Raw genomic sequence first — 24,851 nt, forward strand, 5'->3', positions numbered from 1 at the left:
ATGGTGTTTTCTCCTAGTTGATGCCAGATCATTGCACTGCATGTGGTAAACTAGCTCGGCTCCCGCAATGTGTATGTGCAATCTGTTGTCTTTGCTTTACTTATCTCCTTGTTCAGATGTCCACTGCTGCGGAGAACTGGTGAAGAGAGAACTCTTTTGGGAGTGTTTTAGAAATGACAGAGAAGCCTGTGAAGATTGCCTGCTTGCCATTTCAAGTACTGACTCAAAGCAAGACGTTTTAATAAAACATCTTACTACTGTGCTCTGTGTTTGTGCCCAGTTGTCCACAACTAGCTTAACAAAGACACAAATATGAACCTCTGGTACACTTTTTAAAACTTTTTTTTTCTTCCAACAGGCATCCAACTTCTTCTGGGGTCTTTGGGCCATCCTGCAATCACGCTACTCCTCGATTGACTTTGACTTCCAAAGGTTTGTCCAGCTTCTGATGAAGGCATTTAAAACTCCCACAACTGGAAGTATCACTTTATCTAAACATTTGCTCAGGTTTCCTAAATTGTCCTGGTTGAGATGTTTCATCCATCAAAAACTTGAGTTCATTAGTATTTAAATTGATGTTCTAATAACATTAAGTGACACCATCACATTAAAACCTTCTCAGTAAATGTTTAATGAAGAAACCCATATAACCACAAATAAGAATTATTACTTCACTGCAGTTTTTTCAACACTTAAGATCATCATCCATCACTTTAAATACTCTGAAAAAGAAAAATATTTACAAGACACTGAATTTAGGCTCAGTATTTTAGTGCAATGTTTAGACAAACAGGATCTTCATTACAACTGAATGACAAAGAATTTGTTGGCAGAGAAATTGCAAAAAAAAAAGTTTGGAAACCTCAGCCTAGAATATAGAAATATTTCATTTTCCTCCCATGCTTCAAGTCTTTGTGTATTTAAAATCTGGCATAAAACAGGCAGGACAAACACACTTCTTCTACTCTTCATGTCACAGACAAAATATTTATACATGAAATTCTCTGCTTTTCTTCACTGATAAACCACACATCTTCATAAGATGAAAGCCTCAGTTTTCACAAAGACTTTCAAAGAAAATCCAAACTAATGTCTTTGATTTTTAAATGTACAGTGATCACCACGAGGACTAGTTATCTTAAACAAGTCCAGGAGACATTCCTCACCGGCAGCACTCAGACAGTAAAGTTCAGGAGGGCAAAATGTTTCCCTCAACCCCCACTTTTTCCTCCTTTCTCCTTTTTCTGCATGCCCCACACCCACAACAGTTGTGATCATGATCCTAATCACTATTGACACACGGCACCCTCCCCTCTGTGTGGCTTTCTCTACCCACTTGCTAGATCAGCGACAGGGCCCCCACCTCCTTTCAATCTGGACCTCGGAGGAAATGTGATCCAGAGGGGTGCTTAGACACAGAGGCACTATTGTTCCAGTGCCGTCGTTCCTGCCTTACATATACATCTCTCATCCTTGGCTGGGTCACATGTGCTTGCTAAACTTCTACTCCTTTAAGCCACCAGCTGAGGTTGTCCTAAAATGCATGGCGAGAGTTGGGTTACCTTTCTTTAACTGGAGGGTTAAATTGAAATGAGGTCTGAGAGCCACAATAACAATGGAGAACCAAGTCTAATGTTTAAAATCAGTAGCCTACTACTTAGCTAACCTCTGCCTCCAGCCCACCCCAATCCATCCAATGCACACTTAAACACTTAAGGCCTTTTCAGGCATGATATACATAACATTGCTGGCTTCATCAATCTGTAAAAGTGACAACATTCTTAGATTCAAACATATGGAACATTAATGGAGTCATACACATGACAGAGAGCCACAGTACTTGTGCGATTTTTGTGTAATACATACAAAATACTTACTGTTGTCACTACAGTGAAATATAACCATGCTTTTAAACCTGCCACTCAGAGCAAAGTCCCTGTCTATAGGTGCTGTGTGCTGCTGCAGCTGCTCCCACGCCGCGCACACAGGCTCCAAGAGAGATATTTCTGTTCTGGATTTCAAACAACAAAAATATATAATCTTACTGTAAATTAGAATAGAAGCATATTAAACTTAAGAGTCATACACTGTTACAATATTGTGTAAGCCATGTGGCATCGCAGCAGCATGTGGTTCAGACTTGTGCCCTCTTGAAAGTGATATGTAAACAGAAGATTGGCCAAAAATGATTGATGGTGAGAATTTTATGGAAAAGTGACCAGAGTACTCATTCAAATGCTACACATACAAATATCTTCAGATCAATGAAAAGGGTGAATATGCTTATTTATTTATTTAATACAGAAGGTTAGCTTGGATGGATAAAAGCTAGGTGTCATGATTTCATTTTCAGTACAGCCCAAAGATTTAAGAGTTAATAAAATCATCTTGGGGCCTATTATGACTGATTATTGCTAGCCTAACAGTTAGCCTTTCGCTTGCAGGTTAAAATCTAGTTCAGTAAAGTATGTGAGTATTTTAAATAAATTATTTAAAATAGTTTATAAATTACTTTTTAAATAACCAAATATAACTTGACAGGTAAACTGATAAAAATCTATATCTTGTTACTACAAAAAAGGTTATAACTTACCTTACATAGCTATTTGGAGGTCAGGTTTTAATTATCTATGGGTTTATCACTAAACAGGTCTCTTTCACATTGCCCATTTGATTAAAAAAAAATAATGTATTTTAATCATAAAGCATAAGCATCATGACCAAACCCTTTTTCTCTGCTAAGCTGAGCTTAGATTGAAAGAGATGTTTCAATGCACTATTTGTGATGAAAAAGTTCTTCTGAAGAAAAAAGATTTTAAAAAAAGAAAAAACTATTTAAACCTTGAGTTGTTGCATGTGTGTGTGTTCTTGCGTGTGTGTATGTGTCTAAGTTTCCTCCCACTGCTATCCCCCTGAGCCAAATCTCCAATAACTTCCCAACGAGTGACAGGCGTCACCCAGGCCTTGTGCTCTAACCAGGGCCAGATGTAGATGTGACAATAGGGAGCCACAAGGGGAATGCAAACCCTCCCTCCTTTTCACCATCCGTATTTACTTTTCTTATACGATTTTATTCATGTGTTGAAAGTGTCTGCAAGTCAGCGGTTTATATTTGTGGACGTGCTGGCAAGGCGAGCTGTTATTTGACAAAGACATTATTATAAGGAAATGAACAAGGAGGAGGCCCGCTGTTTGGAATAGCCTGACTACAAAATTGAGAGAATTGTGCACAAAAGCACATTGTGAAATGGAATACCTGCACTGGCAGGAGATCATTTTCCACTACCCCTGCTAAATATGAAAAAAGTCTCCATTCATCTCTGATGAAGATAAATGTTAAGCACACTAGTTTTAGGTGTCAGCCTTAATAAAAATAGGGATAAATGGGATTGTCTTTGAGGCTTGCTGTTCTTATAGGAGGGTATACTCAAATATATTTTACCTATGGAGGGTGTAATGCGTAATTACATTAACAGAACAAAATACAGGGGTGATTTTTTTTTTTAAATTAACTGACAGTGAAGCTACTTTGACTTTTTATTTTAACTAACTGAATGATCATCACTTGCTCAGGAATCTATCAAACTCTCTACTAAATTGAAATATTTTTTGTAGCCATCTAAATGTGAAAACCTTGTTTTTACTGTTATTCAATCAAAATAATAAAAATGTTAGTTTAAAAAGTTTATGAGCTGAAATCGTTGATGTGATATGAGTGAAAGTGTAACTGGAAGAATTTATTCCTGTTATGACACAATCAGATAGAGAAAAGACGCCTTTTCTTTACTAGATTTATTGGAACAAACACTCAAGAGTCTGGATAAAAATAAGAAGCCGCTGCCTGGAATTCTTTAAAGAGGAATGTTTTGTATAGGAATGATAAGCGATTCAATACGAGAGTAATTACCGTTTAAGTATTTTGTCAATCTGCAAATCTGAACTCAGAATTTTTTAGATTCACACCATTTTCATTTACACATATGCAGCCAAAAATCACTACACTCAAAGAAGCGCAGTGGACACAGCAGGCACGAAAAGGCTGACTGGGTTTGTTTTACAACCCTGTTTCCAAAAAAAAAACTTTAGGACACTGTAAAATGTAACTTAAAAAAAGGATGCAGTGACTTTTAAATAATTTAAACCTTCCATTCAGTACATCAACAGCAATCTCATCATTATTTAGATGCATATCATTTTAAAGTTGTTGCCAACAACAATTTAATTAAAAAAAAAAAAAAAAAAGGTGGGACAGGAAAAATTTGTGTAAAGCTAAATAAAAGCAATCACGTGGTTCAGATGTAGTGATGTTCACTTCTCTGATGAATCTAAATTTGAAACTCTTTTTCGGAAATCATGGAAGCCATGTCGTCTGAGACATTCTTGGATGCATCCAGCACACGGTATGGTTTCATTTACATTTTACACACCATCCCAACGTATTTTTTTTTTTTTTTCCCCCTGTACACAGAAAACGCTGCTGTGTCAGTCAGCAGAATCTGATTCTAGTGGTTCATTATGAAAGTATGAAAATGAAAATGATGAGCAAACACTTTACTTTTTTGGACCAATAAGGAGAAGGGAGGCTTCATTCTGCTGTCTGTGTAAATGAAAGAAGTGTCAGTTATCAACTGCAACACATGACTTTGCTGTCCAGAGAAAACGCCTGTTGAGCTTCGCCAAACCGCAGTGAGTGAAGTGAAAATTGTCTGCTGGCTTCTTCCAGTGATTTCTATTCCCCCAAATTTTTATTATCAACCTCTTGTTTTTTTTTTTTTTCCAGTGGCAAAAGTTGATAGACACACAGTGTACCACCTATCTCTATCTACTGGTAAATTTAAAGGTCAGCCTTCAGTGAAGCAAAAATTAAAAGAAAGGGAAACATAACAAAAGCAGACAAAAAAGCCAGGCTTTGACACAATAATTAGAGTGTAGTTTTACCTGGAGATGCAGGTGGGAAAGAGTAACTTAAAGGTGTGTGACTAAATTATCTTTTTGTCTCACAACAGAAGAACAAAAAAACTGATTTGGCATTGAGGAGTTCAGTGAAAGCACTGATTAAAGGACAAACTCCTCTCTGTGCCTCCATTTTCTGTGCTTTTGAAACTTCACTTTATTTCAAAGGGTATAATATAATGGCCAAGGGCAACAGCGTACTCAGACATCAGATTTATTGAGGCATTCGATAATATGGTTTGAACAAACATAAAATCACTTCTCTTGCCGTTAAGTTCTGAGACGCACTGAAGCTTTGGCACAGCTTCCAGACACATTGCTTCATTCAAAAGAGTCTTGATGATATATTGTTATGCAAGTTTTGCAAACAAAAACACAGTGCCCACCTTGAAATGACAAGACAGGAGACAGAACTGGACCTCCAGTTCTTACAATACAAAATACAACTTAGAAAAACAATAAACTCTTGTAACCAGGATGCTTTTGGTGTTTTGAAATGCATTATAAAAATCCCAAGTTCAATATTTTAACCGTGTTGCACTAAAATCCGATTACCAGACAGTTTTTGCTAAATATAGAAACTTGTCTTATTACACAAAAATAAATATTGGAAGAAAAGAAATATCTCCATACCTGTAATACAGAAATCCATGAGCTGTGTGTGTTGTGTGCCTGCTAGGCCTGGTTCCCCTGATGAAAGAGAATGTGCGCCACTGAAGTACAGCAGAGTTTTCTTTTACTTTCTTCTCTTGACCAGGCTTACTTAGCATGCTAGCATTAGCCTTATGCCCTCGAGATAAAACTCATTAAAACCTTCAGATTACAATCCAAAACAAAGATTTAATAGAAAAGAGGTGTTTTGGTGAAATTCATAAACTTTCAACACAACTGCTACACTGAGATTAAACTGATTTAAACCTAAATGGAGGGAGCAGAAGCGGAGTGAGCCTTAAGGGAGTAAAGTTTTTATCCTCCCACACAAAATAAAGCAGGAGGATATCGTCATCATTCCGTCCATCCCTCCGGGTGTCTGTCCATGAGGTTTTAACTTTCCTGTCTATAAACTCCAAAACCACAAAGAGTGGAGCCATGAAATTTGGCATATGTGTTCCTAACCCTTTAAAGATGTGCAACATGATATTCATATTCCTGGATGTTTAGTACCCTTTGTACACCTAAAGCCATACCTACTCCTCAGCAATACTGCTCAAATGTAAACAAACCTGGCTACACTATGTTTTGTACGTGGTTGCCTTATGATTGATGTATTGTGGGTGTGGTAATTTTCCTGTACAGACATATAATATGATGGGAATACATTATGTCTGGCATTTTGTTATGTATTATATAAACAGAAAGCAGCTGTTGTGTTCATGGTCAATGTTAGGTTACATCAAGAGCAGCAGATACCAAAATGAATTTAACAACAGCTGACGCTGATGAAATTCACTCACTAAATTCCATCCAAATTCAGGGTTCCCACAACTACCATATCCCACTTTTACTCATTTTTCTGTCTTAAAATGTAGCCACAATTTCCTGTTTACAATGTATCCAACAGCAAAAAAAAAAAAAAAAAAAACTGTCTTTTTCTCTGCACATGTTCTACATAACAGACATTCAAGCTGAGTACATATAGTAAAATTAGAATTTAGGTTGAAATAAAGCTTGTACTGTCATGTAATAATATGATTTAATTATTATATTAATATGGCATGAAGTTCAGTTTCTGTTGCACAAAATTTGCTGGTAGAAATATCCTCCAAAGAGCTACTACTGTATTTACTTTTATACTCGAAGTACATTTTACAACCTGCACTTTTTCTCTTTTACTTGAGTAAAGAAGTTGAATCAGTACTTTAGCAGACCAGAGTATCTTTTAACAGAAGTATCTGTACTTCTACTTAAGTGACAAATGTCTCTACTTTTGCCACCTGCTTCTGGATATATTCAGTGCAACATCTTGAACAATATTTTTAGGTATGTTGTATGTTTCTCGTATCAAGCAGGCCAAGACTGCTTATCTTGACCCAGAATCTTATGACGTTACAAGTATGTTCCAGTTGATTAAATAGTTTCCAAGTTGTTAATTTATCACAGAGGATTCATCCAAACGAAGTTGAAGTTATTATGAATATTATTATTCACTTCTCTAGTGAGATACTTGTGGTTGCGCACAGCAATTTTACTCAAGGCAAAACTAATTGTTAATGCTGTTTTTTTCTTTGGGCTTTCACTTTAAATACGAATACCTTTATTAGTCCCACAATGGGGAAATTACAGTTAACAGAACACCCATCCAAGAAATACAAACATAGAGACAAACACAAACAGGGGGGACAGGTGTATGAGGTCATGCAGCCATTTTACCGGCGCTACCTTTAGCAGGAAAACAGAAAGCGATACACTGGGATAGGTAGGTTCAAAAAAATCATCTCGTACTGTGTTCATTATGAACACCTTACGAGGTTCCAAAAAAAACACCTCAGCAAAGCAGCAGCACGTTTAAAGCCTGGAGAGCACCAGGGTGGGTAGGGGAGGGGCTGCCAGCGGAGACGAGCAGGATACTGTGATGGCCACACAGCTTCCAAGACCAGCAGTTCATGATAATGTTCATGATAAGATGGTATAGTCAGCCTTGGTTGCCAGGATACCAGTTCATACAGGTCACAACACGGGGCGGGGGTGAAGAGCATCTGTTTACATAACATCTCCAAGAGGCGATTTAGATAGACAGCCATCCAAGGCCGTCTGGGAGCCAAATTCCAAATAGTGCAATTGTTTGGGTTCAGGCCGTCATAACTATTTGCTGACAGACCTTACAGTTTTCTGGTTACCTCTCAGAAGTCCAATAATCCGAAATGGCAAATATACATTGCACATAGCTTGTGTGGTACATTTTTAAAAATGTATCCATTTACTACAGGCTAGTAGGGTCAAATTAAAGCTCTATCTCGTTACCCTGTGGGAACTGTGGAATCACAGCCTCTCAGATACTGTTGTTCTGTCAAAGCTGCTGGCTCACAGATAAACACAAGGTGTTCTTTGGGATCTGAGTCGTGATGCACTGGGTTACTGGCAATAGGTCAGCAAGTCTTTCACTCCTAATTTGTCGCTATGAATTCCAAATTGCCCCTGATGTATCATGGACATGTGTGTGATAGAAAAAGTACTGCATCTATTATTAAAGCACTGTACAATTGGGTAAATGTGGCGTGTCATGTAAAGCATTTTGAGTGGTGAGACTTGATTTAGATGATTTTTTTTTTCTGAAACACTAGTAAAGTTACCACAGTGTATTTAAAGTAAAATGTACAGCTATGGCTGAGAGTACCAATTTGAAATATGTGATCTTAAGACAAAATTTGGCATAACTCAGAATACCTTAACTCATGCCACCCTAATTCAATGTGAATTTGCAGCTGACATGTGAATGATTGTATAAAAATAAGCTCAACTGTACAATGTGGTGGTCAGAGAAGGAAAGTAACCCCATTAAAATAAAAATCTATTCAAAAAAAGAAAAAAGATTGGAAACAAAGAAAGGGAAGACAGAGTGATTAGATGAAAGTGTCTTAAACATGTAAATCATTAAACATGTAAATCTTTAAGGCCCATTTTGTTTGTGTATAGTGTGTAAGTGTGTTTTGTTGTCTAATTGTGTGTTTTCTGTCTTCTGCACTCCTTTCAGATATGCCCTTGCGCGACTCAACTTCTATTTTGAGAAGAAGGAGGAATATTTTGGACTGGCAATGAATTAATTAATGCCTCTACATTTGTTGAAAAGTTTCTTCTCATATCACGCAGTGATGTTTCAGATATGTTACTTTGTTGCATGGTGGAATTGGAAAAGCATAGAATAACATTATAAAGCCTTATAAAAGTGCTCCCCATTGTTTGTTATTTCAGGCTATATAGTGTGAGTTAATATGTTTTGCTATCACTGTGATTTTTAAAATATTTGTTTCACCACAGTCAGTATGCCGATAAGCCTATTTGGCAAATTGAGAAGAAGCTCGTGCCAGAAATGAATTAATTGTTCCCACATTCAGCCGAGTCACATAAAGCCACAAAAACTGAACTTGATCATAAAACACATAAGAGGGTTACTTGCAGGCTTATTCAGTGTGTACCACAGTTGTGATGGAAAACAAGTTTTCATTTCAACTTATTTACTGTACCAAGGGCATTATTTTTAATGTTTCTCTTTCAGAATAACTTGCTGTAAAACTTTTCTGTGTGACTTACAGGATCTTCATTAATGTTGCCATAAAGTATAAATATAAAAGAAAATCTTTTGTGTTCATCAACATTATTCATCTCATAAAATGCTTAAGCCTACAAATATGCCAAAAATACAGTCTGTTCTTTGTGTAATCTCTGCCTCCTTGGTTGTGTCTTGCAGGATATTAATTAATCAGTGTCATAGAAGCACCTAATAATGAACAGTACTTTTTGTTCAAAAAACTGAAAAAGGCTCCAAGGTCAAACCCTATAGGCTACTCAGTTTACTTATACTGTACATGTTACTGTAAAAATTCATTCATGCATTTAAGTGCACTTAAACTGTAATTATCAGACAGGTCATTCACATTGTTTTTAATAAATAACTGAATATATAAAGAAACAGAAATGAGCAGTGTGATCCAGATTCAACTTTTTAACTGCAAGAGCCTTTCAAGTTAAAGTTTCCTCTGTTTAAAAGAGCCTCGTATTGATCAAAGCTGCTTCAGTGATTTTTTTCATGCGGTTAATGTACTTATAATATTGTATCAGATGCAGACCATCATAAGAATCTTGCCACAGATACACATAACACAGTTCAATTGTGGTAAAAAAAAAAAAAAAACACACTTTCAAACAATAACCCTGAACAATATCAGGAAAATCAGGTTGAGGCATTTCCTTTTCTCGCTGGGGATTTATGCTTCACTGGGAAATCTAAGCTGTAACCTACGGCATAACCATAAACCCCTCTGAACCCGACGCTGTAACCTACAGCGTAAGGCCTGATTTAGAGTTCTGCGCTGAATCTTTGTAGCGGCTACGTCGTAACCTACATAAGTGGCCAATGTCATTGCCGGCATTTATGCTTGTGCAAGGTGCATTAAATACCTTATGGATGTATACCAGTGTTTTATACGGGGTGCCAGCTGAAACAAATAAAATGCTGTGACTTTTTCCCTCCTCAGTCGTCACTCTTTGTTGTGGTCATTGTTTTTTGAGTGCAACCATATTTGTCCCTGTAGATTTTCCACTGCTTTGTAGTGGAAAGCAGTGTCCATTCTGATCGTTTCAGTATCTAATTTACTGACATTTGTGAGTCCTTCTATTGATGCTATATTAAGACAATGATTGTTATTGTTCTTATTATTCTCTCACTGATAAATTAAGAAACTCCAGTGAAAAGGTAGCCGGAAATGCACAGGAGGAATTGGTGCTAAACAGGCCGGGCTGCGTCGACCGGACGTGTAGTTACATTTCTCAGGACGCGCACATGAGGCTAAGTCGTAGATTACAGCGTGGAGTTCAGAGGGGTTCGCGGTTATGACGTAGATTACAGCGTAGTGCTGTTGGCACTGGTATGAATGGGTTAAAGAGAAACATGCTCTAAAGAGCTTTGTAGCATTGCTAAGTTTAAAAAGCATTCATTAGAGACAGTTTACCATTTAATAATGCTTTGTCTTACTTTTAAGAGGACTGCTGGATGATTGTAACTGCCTATGTGTTTTTCCTTTGTAGGTCAGAGTGATTTTACTCTGTTCTGAATATTTGTTTAAGTTCAGGCAGGGTGGATGGCAGAAGCTCCAAAGCTCATTGGTTCAACTGTTTGATCCTTTAAATCAGCAAAGAGTTTTTTGATATTATCCCCAAACCACATATTCTACTTCTCAAACTTTCACAAAGTGCTTAATTGCCTATGGTCTTGTGATATATCTGCCACTACCACAATATTTCTGGGATTGTCGAAACAATACTTCCAGACTTGTCAAAACAGTTTCACCACAAGCTCCATTTAGTGGCTCCTCTGAAGCTTTTGATCCTATCGCATTATCTTCAGTGGATGGAGCTTCTTTGATGTCATGGAATTATTGATTTTTCTAAGCACTTAAGGCAAACGTCTGTATTTGGGTGATTCACCAGAACCTCAGACTATTCTGTTCTAACATTTTTAATGTCATTTCTTGGATTTTGCAACAGCAACTGTGGGATAACAAGGGTAGTGATGAGTTGAAGACAGGTAAAGGTTTGTTTTTATGCTTTGCTTTGTAATTTAATTTCAGGCCACCCAAAAAATGAGTGACCTGTAAGCAGTGTAGAGATGGATGGAGCGCTGAAGCTACTGTGATACAAACACACTGCTCACAGTATCTCTCTTCTGCAAACAAAGCAATAAACAGATGGTTAAAGTTTGAGAAAGACAGACGACATTATGAGTCATAAAATAGTGAAACTTTGTGGCAAACTCCTGCATGAAAGTTGGTCTGCACACCACCGCAGCTTCCACACCCTTGTAATCTGCATTTTTACATAAAAGGTAGACTTCCTGCAGTGGCATTGAATGATGGCATTGGACATAAATTTTGAAACACAAAATGCACTGCCCAGTATATGCATGTAAGCTCTAGAGATAGAAGGCTTTGGAGCAGAGAACAGAAAAGGTTGAGGGATCAAAACTCTTGAGGCCGATCGGGAAAATAAAAAGCAGGAGGCAAATACGTTGGAATATACAATGGAAGAGATTCAAACATGACTGGAATAATTTGATATGTTATTTTAAAAATACTGGTTATATATATGGAGTTGAGATGAGTTCAAGTGAGAAATTTTGGCAGTAGCATTTTCTGTTGACAGTGTTGTAGGGTAAGCGGTAGGTAACCTGTCCTTCAAACAGTTTTGATAAGTAAACTATATGTTTGTGTGTACTCAATGAAACAAACACATCAGTCTTTGCAAAACGAATGTGACCCACTCAGAAATATCAATGAGTCCTTCCACTATATGACTGAATCTACTGTCTTTATCTGCGAAAGGATCACAAAAGGGAATGTGATTGTAAAATCAGTAGAAAGGATTATGGCGGGTCAAATGAGGGGAGGACTTGTTACAATGACATTCTTTACCTCCTCATGGTCACGCACAGTTCCGCTCATCAAGGCTGCAGCCGTGTCTTTGAGTCAAACAATCCAGCTGCTTTCATGCTGACATTTTTCGTTAAACATATAATATTTAATTAGCGGACTAATGCACTTAAAAAGACCCAAGGACTTTGCCTTAAAAAGAAAAAAAATTGGCCCTTTTGTCCATTGCCTATTTTCCTGAAAAAGTGCTGTAGATATTTTCTTTCACTTTTAATTGCATTAAAAAAGAAGTATATGCCTTTATGCAATGTTTCAAAGACATAGAAACCCAGAAAAAACTGTGAAAGCAATTCCTTTCAAAGGGCTTTTTTTTTGTATGATTTTCTTTTATTCAGACATTGCATTTAGCTTTTTAGTTACTGTTAAAGGACTCACAAGGCTGTTGACCCTTGGAATTATAAGTACCCAGTTTGCAATTGTAATCAACTTACATTAGCAACAATACGCTCAAGGAAATTTTTTACTATAAATTTACTTGCTATACATACATACAATGCACAACACATGCTTTTTATTCCTTTATTATATAGAGTGTTATCACCTTTTTAGTTCCTTTTCAAAATTCTGAAAGGAAGTCCAACTTTCTACTGTTCCATTGCCCTCAGCTGTTCTTTTATTTTATGTTTCTACCAATTTGCAAGCAACATGCTAACAGGCTAACTCAAAAAGATGGCTCTAAGCTTTGAATTTTGCTTCTCCCCTAGACTGCAAACAGTATAAAAGGTTCGTGAAGCTTTTATAAAGGTCTTTGATAAAAAATCATCCTACTGCTCCGTCATCTGTGACCTCAGTGAATACTTTCCTTATGACTTTATGGTCTCAATCACTAGTTTCAAGCCTTGTTAAATACAGCCTTATGTCTATTTTGTACATTATGGTCCCAGTTAGGGTCCAAAACAAGAATAAAGCAGGACATGTTTTAGGGTACAACTACTTTGGGTTTGATAAGTCACTACCTTCTCAGTGAGATCCATGCTTCACTAATGATGTCAAAACTATAAGAAGAGACCAACAGATGAGCTCACAATGGGCCATCCACTATACAGGCTACAGCAAGACTTACAAGACAACAGATGTCTGATAAAGCATGGTGTGTGTATGTTTTGAGTATACTTGGAAAACTAAGTATGAAAAAAATTGTAAAATATTTATATATTTTATTTGAAGTCATCCATTATAAAAAAAAAACAAAAAACAAAACTGCATTTCTGCCCCAAATATGCAGAAATTTTAGTTCCAGTGAGTTTTTTATGGAACTAAAAAAGCTCCTTTAGACTTGGTTTTTGGCATTTCCGTTAAATCCACTGGTGTATGATAAAGCAGAGGCTATTTCTACATATCATTTTCACGTGACCATCCACCTAACCCTTCTGCACTCCATTAGGTGGCAGAAACACAGAAAATCAAAAAGTAATAAGGGTGTCATATAAAACAAAGACCAGGCAACATTGCAACAACAGTGAGTGTGGAGAGGTTTCAAGTTGTGCTGCTGTTGATCGTGATTTGCTGTTTTTTATGCTGATCTTCAGTCGTTTCCAGAAAGGAGCTTTTTCAACTGCAAAGAATAAACATAAATTAACACCAAACGGTGCAGTGGAGACATGCTGAGTTGCTACAAAAGTTTGTAGACCATGGAAAATGTGTTTGCCTCATGTTGCAATGTAGTTAAAAGTGTGTGTGGTTAACTCTAAATCAAATGTACAGTTCTAGACAACTTTTCACCTGAAACATCACACAAATGGCGCTCATTGTGAAACATGATCAACTCAACAGAAGCGCACGGGTCAATTAGTCTCCTTTGAATCAAAAGCATTTCAATGATTAAGCATCATAAGCTCAAAGAGGATGGTAGCGTGTTGCAGCACCATGACCATTCTGTGTGCTTTAATGAGTAGTGGAGCCTCGATGATCATAAACAGTGTGGCTTTGATGCCTCATTGAAAGAGCCTCTCCAACACGTCTGAAGGGGGCTCCTCCTTTGTAATAACAATTTATAATTCTCTTGATCTAAATGCCCAATTGGTGGGGAGGAAAAAAAGAGAGGATGTGGAGCTTTCTAGTCTTCGAGATGGTTTTTGAAAATCAAAACCTGAATTTGCCTGGAAGGCCCAACCAAGACCAGGTTTCTATGAAGAAAGCATGTCAATATGCCTCATCAGGCCACCCACACTAAACGTATGAAAAAAGAAAGGTAAATTCAAAGTCTCAAAGTTTATTACTAAATACATTTATCCCTTATTTGAACAGTTGCCAGGGTAATTAGCTGAGCTGTAGAGCTTTACTACAAAATATATAGTTTAATTTTACTGTCTAGTTAATTCTTTCAAGTTATTGAGAATTAAAGTTTCTTGATTGATATGCTATCTATTTTAGTGTTCATAAAAAGTGTGATCATAACACTGTGTGACTCCACCCATATATATATATATATATATATATATATATATATATATATATATATATATATATATATATATATATATATATATATATATGATTTATGATTTATTCACACCTGAATTCCGATCTCTGCAATGCCTTCAATGCAGCTGCTATTAGTTCATTTAGCTTTCAGTAGCTATAACTGGGAAAACTGAATTGAAACAGAGGATTGCATCAGTTTCCTTCAGAGATAAAATGTTAAAAGATAAATATGTTTGTAAATATGAGTGTAGGTATTGCTTATGAAACTGTAACTACACTGTAATAAGCTATTCTATAATTTCTTAAGGTGTTGAAAGCTTTGCATGTGCTCACACCAACTGTACACACAAACACGCACAAAAAACAAATCTGTCAACTTGCAAACAACCAAATGTTCATCTTGAAAAAAGAAAACGGGAAATGTAAGTAATGATGACTTGTTTAACAAGATTAGCATGGCAACAGTGCAAGTATGATTTCAAACACCCCTCCCAACTAAATGCTATAGCATAGCACAGCGCACACACATGCTCACAAAGGAGTGTGTGACAAACTTGCCGGCGCCCCTCGCTGGGTGACGCTACAGTTGATTTGGGAATTACAATTAGATTTATGATGTGGCTGCATATGGCTAAGCTCTCTGTTTCTCTCTCTAAAATGCTGGGATTGGCTGCAGCAAGCACCGGCGCCGTGGCGTATACACCACAGCACAGTCAGAATGTGTGGCGTTACCTCACACACACATGCGCGCACACAATGGAACAATAGGCCACATTTACGGTAATGGGCCACCAAAATATAAAGACCAAGTGGAATAGCTCAACTCTGGAAACAGACAGCCTTGTGTTGGAAATTATTAGATCCCTGGAAAGTAAGGGCACTATTTAGAGCAATGGAAATAAAAATTCATGCAGCACTACCTGTAAGTTGTGCATGTTGCTTTCATACGCAGAATCCAATGTGGTGTTTTTTTTTTTTTTTTTCTGCAAATGAACTATTTTTACAGAGTAATCAGCATATTTCAAAAACAAAAAAGTCAAACACTTGCAAAGCAATGAGGAAGTAACAGATATGTCAGGAAAAGTCTTTACTTTTTTTTATTTATATATATTTTTTGATTGTCTTTCTCACCAAGTTGTACTGACACTTTTTAGAGCCAAAGCTGGCTAATAAATACAATGAAATGTTAAAATGCACAATTGGATTTCAAATACAATACTCATCACAAAAATGTTTGTGACCAGGAAACTTGTGTTCTTCCTCTGTGGGTCACAACTGACAAGAGCATGAGGTTACCTTTTCAAAGAGATCAGAGGCAATGTGACCCCCTTTTAGGCGACACTAGAGCTGTGGCAACAAAATTTGCTTAAATAAATGAAATGCTTCCAAAGAAATGGCAGTTTACTGGTGCCTTGCATGTACGAGGCTTCGTAAATGTGACTTTTAACTGACTAATATATCATGTTTAAAAATCAAACAACAACTTCACATTAGTCAATACTAAAAAAACAAAACAAACAGAAAAACAGAATTCATATCCAGTGCTTAGGATGTGTATGATACTAACAGAAATGTCTATGCATGAGGCTGTTTTTCCTGTGACACGAGCAAAAAAACCAATGTTCAGTCCCAGCTTGTGAAGCTTTTCCAAGGTAAAACTGCCAGATATGGTCATGAGGAGAAATTTGGGGTCAGAAGATGAGTGAAGCAGCTAAAGAGAGCACCCAGAAACCACTCGAGGTCACACGTTTTAAGAATGGAAACATTAAAAAATTTCTGAGAATGCTTTAAAAAAAAAAAAAAAAAGAGTAAAAATAAGATTTGTCTTCAGAAAAAAAAAAAAAAGAATGTGACATTTGAGTAAAACAGAGACTGCTGACTGCTGTGCTGCATCAAGATGATGGGGGAACATCTTACTTCAGATGAGTGGAAAAACTTGTGTGCTCTGACTGGGGTGGTTGTTACTGAGAGGCAGACTGGTTATGCCCCTTTCCCCTTCTCTACTGTTTTCTTAATAATTTGCTCATGTTCAAAATACAAATGCAGCGTAGAAAAAGGTACCCCTTTGAAATAGCAGACCTATTAAACCTATATTTTGCAACTATATAAATAATTTTTAAAACACAAGTTTGGCATATATTTCCAACATGATGCTAAGAAGACATTTAAAAATGAACAAGCTAATAAAAGAAGTAATATTTTTACATTTTTTTTTGTACCAATACTAAACACCATACAGTGAAGGGATCTGTGATATTACAATTTCTTATCCTACAGTAGGGTCATCCAGGGGTGCACCTTCATCTTCGTATTACACTGAATGAACAGATCTAAAGGTGCACTTTTAAGACGTGGGGATTCCTAAAGTGAAATTAAGCTAAAAGATACCTTTACCTTTAGCCTGATTTAAAGGGACAGAAACATTTCTGATACTATACTTAATGCAAATGCATTTGGCCTCAAGGAACACTGGGCAATGTGGTTTATGGAAGCACCAATGCAGTGGACTAGAGGAATAGGCACCTCCGATGTGGCTCTTCTGTGCCTCAAAGCCTTAGGGCCTGCCAGAGAACGAGATTAAGTGTGTGTGTGTGTGTGTGTGTGACTAAGCAAGTGTGATGAAAAAATATCCTCCCTGAGCTCTGTTTGTAATTGGGCCAGGAGGGGAGCCAGCAGTTAATGAGCAGAAACTCATTTCATCAAATAGAAAAATTTGATTGTATAAGACTTTTTGCAGCATTGGAAATTAAGACTACAACATCCCGAGTGAATGTGAATGTTTGGCACATTTGAAGAAAATCTGTACAATATATGGGTACTTATTTACTTATTTAATAATAATAATAATAATAATAATAATAATAATAGTAATAATAATATAAGGGATTTTACTCCCTTTATTTCACTGACAGTCTGAAAAGTCCTACCACTCTTTTTGTATGAAAACAAACAACAACAAAAAAACACATTCACAAGCTGGCACATCATACCTGAGCTGGGATATTTAAAAAAAAAAAGAACTAACAGTAATGTAATGTAAGCAGTTTGTCAGAAAAAAAGTGTGTAGCACTGTAATCGTAAGAAACAAAAGTAAGACTATAAGGTTACAAGAGCTAGGATTTATATTAAAAACTTTCCAAATTTCAAGTTCCGACAGTCTAGGGTTTGTACAGGCAGTGACCTGTCAGAAAAAAAGTCTATAGAACAAAAAGCAAAAAAGGGAAAAAAACACAAAAAGTAAATACATAATGATTAAAACGAAATCACTCCTTAAACATTTAAGACCAAACAGCTGTTGAAGAGCAATTCCTAATTCTTCAAAATCCATGCATGCCCTTTTTCAAACCACACAGCAATGTGTTCGTCGCTCATTTGTTCTTTTTGTCCCATTCTCTCTCATCCTCTCTGTTGTCTAACTCTTTTTTTTCTCTCTTTGCTCAAGTTAAGATTGTCAAAGTATAGGAAACTGAAGTTCATTGTCAGCTGGATGTCCGAAGACTGATCAAATTATATTCTTGGGCCACGTTTTTCCCATTTGCTTTCTTCTTCAAATGGGCGTCCATCAAAGATACTTTCCCAGAACTTTCTGAGCATGTCTGAGCTAAGTTTAAATCCTGTTGGGCCATGCTCAGTGCATGATGCAACATGTCCTGAAAAGTCAAACTGAAGGTCTCAGTAATAAAATATGCTTTTAAGAAGTGTCTTTGACTATAATGGGAGTTGTTTTCGTGTTTTCTTTTCTTTTTTTACATCTGACACCCTGAGCATACTCAGTTGGCACTGACGGCCTCCTGTGTCTCGTGGTCGCTGCTATAGTCTGACTTGGGCTCATCCTCAAAGTCCTCATACATGTCCATGTCATTGTCTCCATTGTTGGGGTCGCTGGGAAGATCCAAGGATCCAATCCCACCACCATTACTGCCTCCTCCACTGCCAGGCTCAGACTTTATACCATACGTGCTCTGGATGACGGGGATGGCAGGATCAGGACTGGCTGAGTTGCTGGAGCAGTCTGAGGTCAGGTGTGGGGATGGTGTAGCTGCTGTTGCCATAGTTATGGCACCTGGGTAAACGCCTACGCTTCCTGGACTGTTGCCCAGAGAAATTGGTGGCTGAGGCCTGAAAATCAAGGAAAGAAAACAAGGAAGAATTTGATTATGTAAAAAACATAAAATATGATGTGTTATTGAAATGTTTTGTAACTACCATAGTGTGGTTTAACTCTAGCAACAATGCTGGAAGCTGTCAAAATGTGCGGTGACTGGTTCAAAATATTTATTTCTATTTTTTTAATATATTTACTGAGCGATCAAACCAGCCTAATCACCAGCAAGTCATGACAGTAACAATGTCAGAGACTGAGACAGTCACATTCACATATTCTCCTTTTTTTTAAAAAAATGAGTAGAGAGAAAGAAAAGAAAAAGGTGAAAATTATAAACACAGAAAAGAGCAGAGCAGAAAAAAAGAATAGGTGGGGTGGGGTCTCAACAAACATGAAACAAAAATGACTGAAGAAACTGAAGAATGTTTGAAAAGATTGCCACTTGTCAAAAAACTTTCCAGATTTACCTCGTAATGAATGATTGATCTTTTAAAGCTGAAGAAAAGACATTATGTCCCAGAGCCACTGAATATGAGAATGGGTATTACTTGATTTCCAGAGGAAGAGCAGATGATCAATCTGTCTTTATTAGTTGGTTATGTACCACAGCCTTTTAAGGTGGCAGTAATTAAACCATTACTTAAAAAGCCATCACTGACCCAGCTGTCTTAGCTAACTATAGGCCAATCCCCAACCTTCATTTTCTCTCAAAGATTCTTGAAAGAATTTTTGTAAAACAGCTAACTGATCATCTGCAGAGGAACGGTTTATTTGAAGAGTTTCAGTCAGGTTTCAGAATTCATCACAGTACAGAAACAGCATTAGAGAAGGTTACAAATGATCTTCTCACAGCCTCTGACAGTGGACTCATCTCTGTTCTTGTCCTGTTAGACATCAGTGCAACTTTTGATACTGTTGACCATAACATTTTATTACAGAGATTAGAGCATACTATAGGTATTAAAGGTACTGCGCTGCAGTGGTGTGAATCATATTTATCTAATAGACTCCAATTTGTTCAAATAGGGAGTCTTCTTCACACACTAAGGTTAATTATGGAGTTCCACAGGGTTCTGTGTTAGGATCAATTTTATTTACACAGTACATGCTTCCTTTAGGCAGTATTATTAGAAAGCATTGCATACATTTTCATTGTTATGCAGATGATACTAAGCTTTATCTATCCATGAATCCAGATGACACACATCAATTAGGTAAATTGCATGTCTTTATGTCTTAAAGACATAAAGGTCTGGATGACCTCTAATTTCCTGCTTCTAAATTCAGATAAAACCAGATACTTACTCTGGATGGCATTGTCTTGGCCTCCAGTAACACTGTGAGAAATCTTGAAGTCATTTTTTTTTTTTTTACCAGGATTTGTCCTTCAATGCACATATTAAACAATTATGTAGGACCGCTTTTTTTGCATTTGTGCAATATTTCTAAAATTAGAAACATCAGAGTGAGTGAGTGATGCTGAAAAGCTAATTCATGCATTTATTACTTCTAGGGTGAGCTATTGTAATTCATTGTTATCAGGCTGTCCTGAAAGCTCCCTGAAAATCCTTCAGCTGATCCAAAATGCTGCAGCTAGAGTACTGACAAGGACTAGAAAGAGAGAGCAGATTTCTCCCATATTGGCTTCTCTTCATTGGCTCCCTGTTAAATCTAGAATAGAATTTAAATTCTTCTTCTCACATTCAAGGTCTTGAATAATCAGGCCCATTTTATCTTAAAGACCTCATAGTACCATATCACCCCAACAGAGCACTTCGCTCTCAGACTGCTGGCTTACTTGTGGTTCCTAGGATACTTAAGAGTAGAATGGGAGGCAGAGCCTTCAGCTTTCAGGCCCCTCTTCTGTGGAACCAACTTCCAATTTGGATTTGGGAGACAGACACCCTCTCTATTTTTAAGATTAGGCTTAAAACTTTCCTTTATGATGAAGCTTATAGTTAGGGCTGGATCAGGTGACCCTGAACCCTCCCTTAGTTATGCTGCTATAGGCCTAGTCTGCTGATGGGTTTCTATGATGCACTGAGTGTTTCTTTTCATTCACCTCTTTTTACTCTGTTTATACCCCACTCTGCATTTACATTCACTAGTTATTAATAATCTCTGGCTCTCTTCCACAGTGTGTTTTTTGTACTCTCTCTCTCCCCTCTGCCCCAACTGGTTGCGGCAGGTAACTGTCTCTCCCTGAGCCTGATTCTGCCGGAGGTTTCTTCCTGTTAAAAGGGAGTTTTTCTTTCTCACTGTCACCAAGTGCTTGCTCATAGGGGGTCAATTTGACTGTTGGGTTTTCTCTGTAATTGTTGTAGGGTCTTTAGTGATGTAAATAATAAAACTTCCAGCTGACTGATAGAAAGCTGTTTGTAATCTTCTGGGAGACGAAACATGGCAATATGGGGGTATGCTCAATTTGTAGAGGGTAAGGCTTTTTGCTTTTTATGGCATGAGGGCTGGAACTTCTCAATTGCACCTGGTAATAATAAAGAATGCATGATCAATAATGAATAAAAAAGCAAACAAATGAGGACAAATAAAGCAAAACAAGGCAGGTACTGTAGCAGCTCTGTGAGGCACAGCAATGTTTAATGTTGATGTCAGCATGCTTCACAATAAAAAAAAGTGCTGCTATTTAAGAGGTATAATGGTCATCATGTTCACTGTCATGGTTGTGTTAGTACTAATTAGCCAAAAATACAAAGCATAACAGACTGGGATTATATATATTTTTTTTAATTATTTGGTTTTTACACTGGGTGGAATTGCACCACTTGACTTTTGTTTTTTGCCAGACTTCTTGTAATTTTTAAAGTGGGTTTGAACAGTCATTCTTTGGGCTTCAAGAGTTTCTCTTTGGACATTGGCTGCTTTTTCACTTTTCAGTCCAGTCCTTGTACCTGATCATCTTCAGAGGAATGTTTTTTTGGGTTGTTGAGCCACTTAAATACTGACTTATAAATCTTTCAAACATAAAACAATGCACCTAACTCAAGGGATGAACCACTGTTGTGTCGACACATAACAGACAACTCAGCAAAGAACCAGTTTTAAATTGTGTCTTTAGGCACTTTGTTGCAAGCATCCTGTTGCAAAAACAGATCATTTTCTTGTGCAGACATAAAATTGTATGTTTGTACCAATAAGGTGATTCCCAAAGTAAGGACACACTGCACACCATGCTGTGTGTCCTTAAATAAATAACTGGAAAAGTGGAGAACAAAGACAAAGTGGCAGGCCTAAAAACCATCTACAGCAGATGAACAGTGTTTGAAACTCATGTCTTTAAGAAATCCAGCAAAGACCTTGAGACAGGACCTGAGTGATGCATCTGTTGATCCATCATGTTCACCGAAGCCTCATCTGGATTTCCAACATGCATATTTGCATGTTTCAGTAAATCCCTGCACCTATTTTCCTTTCCCCCCAAAAAAATATGAAGAAACAAGGGATGGCTCAAGACCTTTGCACAAATCTGTATATGAAGTGCTTTGGCACAAACTAGATGGATCAGACGTTGATTCAGTAGCCTTTGAACAACAGCTTTGAACAAAACATTAATTCTGAAGCCATTTAAGTGAAACCACAATGCTTCTCATCTGGTCGAGCATGTCCTAACACAGAGCTCTACCTGCCATATCACAGCAGCATTAGCATTATAGGTGGAATGGGGGTAAACGCACATCATTCAAACAGGCCCTCAGGCTCCTCAAATGAACTGCATAAAGTGGGAAAATTACTGTCACCTTTTTCACCTAACAGTTTTCTCTCCTCTGTCTTCTGAAACAATTACTGCTGTGTGCTCTGACAGACTCATTTTCGCATTAAACATTTTAAAATAACACTGATTTAGCAATCTGGAATGGGCCAGAAACTAGTTGTGTACTGGCTCCCGTAGCTGTTTGATTCAGCATCAATTGAAAACCCAGGCTTGGAGAATCGAAGGGTTTTTTTTGCATGTACTTGACCACACACAGTAAATGTGGCATTCATCCTGTGACGTGTGCCTTGCCCTCATTCCCTCTCAAGCATGTGCTTACATTTCATATTCCACTATGTCTGTCTGTGTCCAATTTCACTGCCCGCAAGCGCCCAGCATTGTCCTAATTTAATAAATGACAAGCTATTAAAAATCGCTCCTATTCAAAGCTGTGGCCTCTGGTAAATCCATCTCACTCATAGGCCACTGTGATGGCTTTAAACACATCCATGACTGGTTCCTATTAAGACAATGCCACTGTTTTTCCCCTTGCTGCACTGACTGCAGTAGAAAAAAAAAAAAAGTATCAAGCTCTTCAGCAAATGTTTAAGGGCTTTAGCAGATAGAACCACAAGAGATTCCCAACCTTTCATAAAGGGTCCATAAACCTTGATGATCACTCCACAAATGTTAAACAAATGGATGCAGTTAAGAATTCTTTTCTATTCACACATATTGAGGAAAAAAGGCCTCACATAAAATGCTAAGTTGGTTTTAATACATTTCTATACAACCGAATAAACTCCATGAAACAAAATAAGACACATACGATTACATAATCATGATTTATCTTCTGTCTACAGACAAAAAGTATAGGAACAGTGGGGCCAATCCCTTTATTTTTGCTGTAGAATGAAAACATTTGGGTTTGATATAAAAAGAAAAAATCAATATGAGACAAAAAAATCAGCATCTCAGCTTTTATTTCCAGATACTGATACACAGTTCAGAAGATAGTTTTGTTCTTTTCTTCTGAACAAAAGTAACAAAACTTAAAATAGATTAATGTTAAGATTTAATATTTAGTTGCAAATCTATTGCTTGCAACAACTGCATCAAGCCTGTGACTCACTGATGTAACTAAACATTTGCATTCTTCTTTTTGTGATGCTTTTCCAGGCTTTCACTGCAGCCTCTTTCAGTTGTTGCTTGTTTTGGGGGGTTACTTCCTTCAGTCTCCTCTTTAGCAGGTAAAAGTCTCTATAGGGGTTGAGTCTGGAGACTAGGCCAGTCTAAAACCTTCCACTTCCTGCCCCTGATGAACTCCTTTGTAGTGTTGGTGTTTGGGGTCATTATTTTACTGCATGATGAATGACCTCCCAACCAGTCTGGGTGCATCTTTCTTTAAATTGACAGACAAAATGTTTCTGTGGACGTCTGAGTTCATTGTACTGCTGTCATCATGCGTGACATCATCAACGAAGATTAATGAGCCTGTCTCAGAAGAAGACATGCAAGCCCAAACCATCACATTACCTCCACTGTGTTTCACAGATGAGCTCATATGCTTGGTAAAGGTTCATCTTTGTCTCAGTCCATAAAACGTTGTCCCAGAATTTCTGAGGCTTGTCTCTGCACTTCTTAGCAAATTGCAGCCTGACCTTCCTGTTCTTCTTGCTAATTAGTGGTTTGCATCGTCTGGTGAAGCTTCTATATTTTTCTTCATGAAGTCTTCTGCAAACCGTAGATTGTGACACCTTCACTCCTGCCCTCTGGAAGTTGTTGCTGATGTCACCAACAGTTGTTTTAGGTCTTTCTCCACAGCACTTACACTGTTTCTGTCATCAGCTGCTGTTGTTTTCCAAAGTCTACCTGTTCACCATCTGTTACTTAGCACACCAGTGACGACTTTGTTCTTCAGGACGTTCCAAACGGCTGTACTGGCTATGGCCAATATTTATGCAATAGGTCTGATTGATTTTCCATCTTCTCTCAGTTTCACAGTTGCTTGTTTTTCACCCACAGACAGCTCTCTTTGCTTCCATGTTCTTTTCTCCTCTAACTATAAATGCACAGTCTGCACAGGCAAAACCCAAATCTGAACCTGAGCATAGACATTCAGTGCTATTTATTGTTTAAATAATCAGGACACACCTGTCAGTCACATGTTCCAATACTTTTGCTCACAAGAAAAATGGGTGGCTTCAGACCAAAGGTGCTATCTTTTGAATTGTGTATCAGATCCAGATGTAAATACCTGGAAATAAAAGCTGAGCTCTTGATCTTTTGTCTTTGTCAAAGTTTTAGTGGATTGATAAGAGCCTTTTTTCTATTTCTGTTTTAATCTGGCATAAGAGGCACTCTAACAAAAAGTAATGAGCACCCAACGGTGTGAAATAACCAAAGTCCTGCTAGCATTCCTATCCTATTAATGGTCTAGTATTAGGCCATTGGGGTTGGATATGACATGTCTTAACTTATTTGGCAGTAGAGCAAATACAACCGAAAAAGTCCACAA

At 37.4% G+C, this 24,851-nt stretch overlaps 2 protein-coding genes across 5 annotated transcripts in view; one reads left to right on the top strand and one right to left on the bottom strand.

Moving 5' to 3' along the window:
* The window catches only part of LOC115781968 (ethanolamine kinase 1), a 30,253-nt gene extending 21,036 nt beyond the window's left edge, over positions 1–9,217 (top strand). The window contains exons 7-8 of the mRNA XM_030731929.1: positions 359–432; positions 8,645–9,217. Coding sequence (XP_030587789.1) covers positions 359–432; positions 8,645–8,714 — 144 coding nt within the window. The 3' untranslated portion in view covers positions 8,715–9,217. The remainder of the gene's footprint in view (positions 1–358; positions 433–8,644) is intronic.
* A 6,374-nt stretch (positions 9,218–15,591) lies between these two features.
* LOC115781701 (transcription factor SOX-6-like) overlaps positions 15,592–24,851 on the bottom strand; it is a 101,893-nt gene continuing 92,633 nt past the window's right edge. For all 4 annotated transcript variants that reach the window (XM_030731512.1, XM_030731513.1, XM_030731510.1 and 1 more), the window contains exon 15: positions 15,592–18,638. In XM_030731512.1, the coding sequence (XP_030587372.1) occupies positions 18,290–18,638 (349 nt within the window). In that variant the 3' untranslated portion in view covers positions 15,592–18,289. The remainder of the gene's footprint in view (positions 18,639–24,851) is intronic.

This window comes from Archocentrus centrarchus, chromosome 6, assembly GCF_007364275.1.
Source record: "Archocentrus centrarchus isolate MPI-CPG fArcCen1 chromosome 6, fArcCen1, whole genome shotgun sequence".
In the NCBI taxonomy this organism is placed as follows: Eukaryota; Metazoa; Chordata; class Actinopteri; order Cichliformes; family Cichlidae; genus Archocentrus; species Archocentrus centrarchus.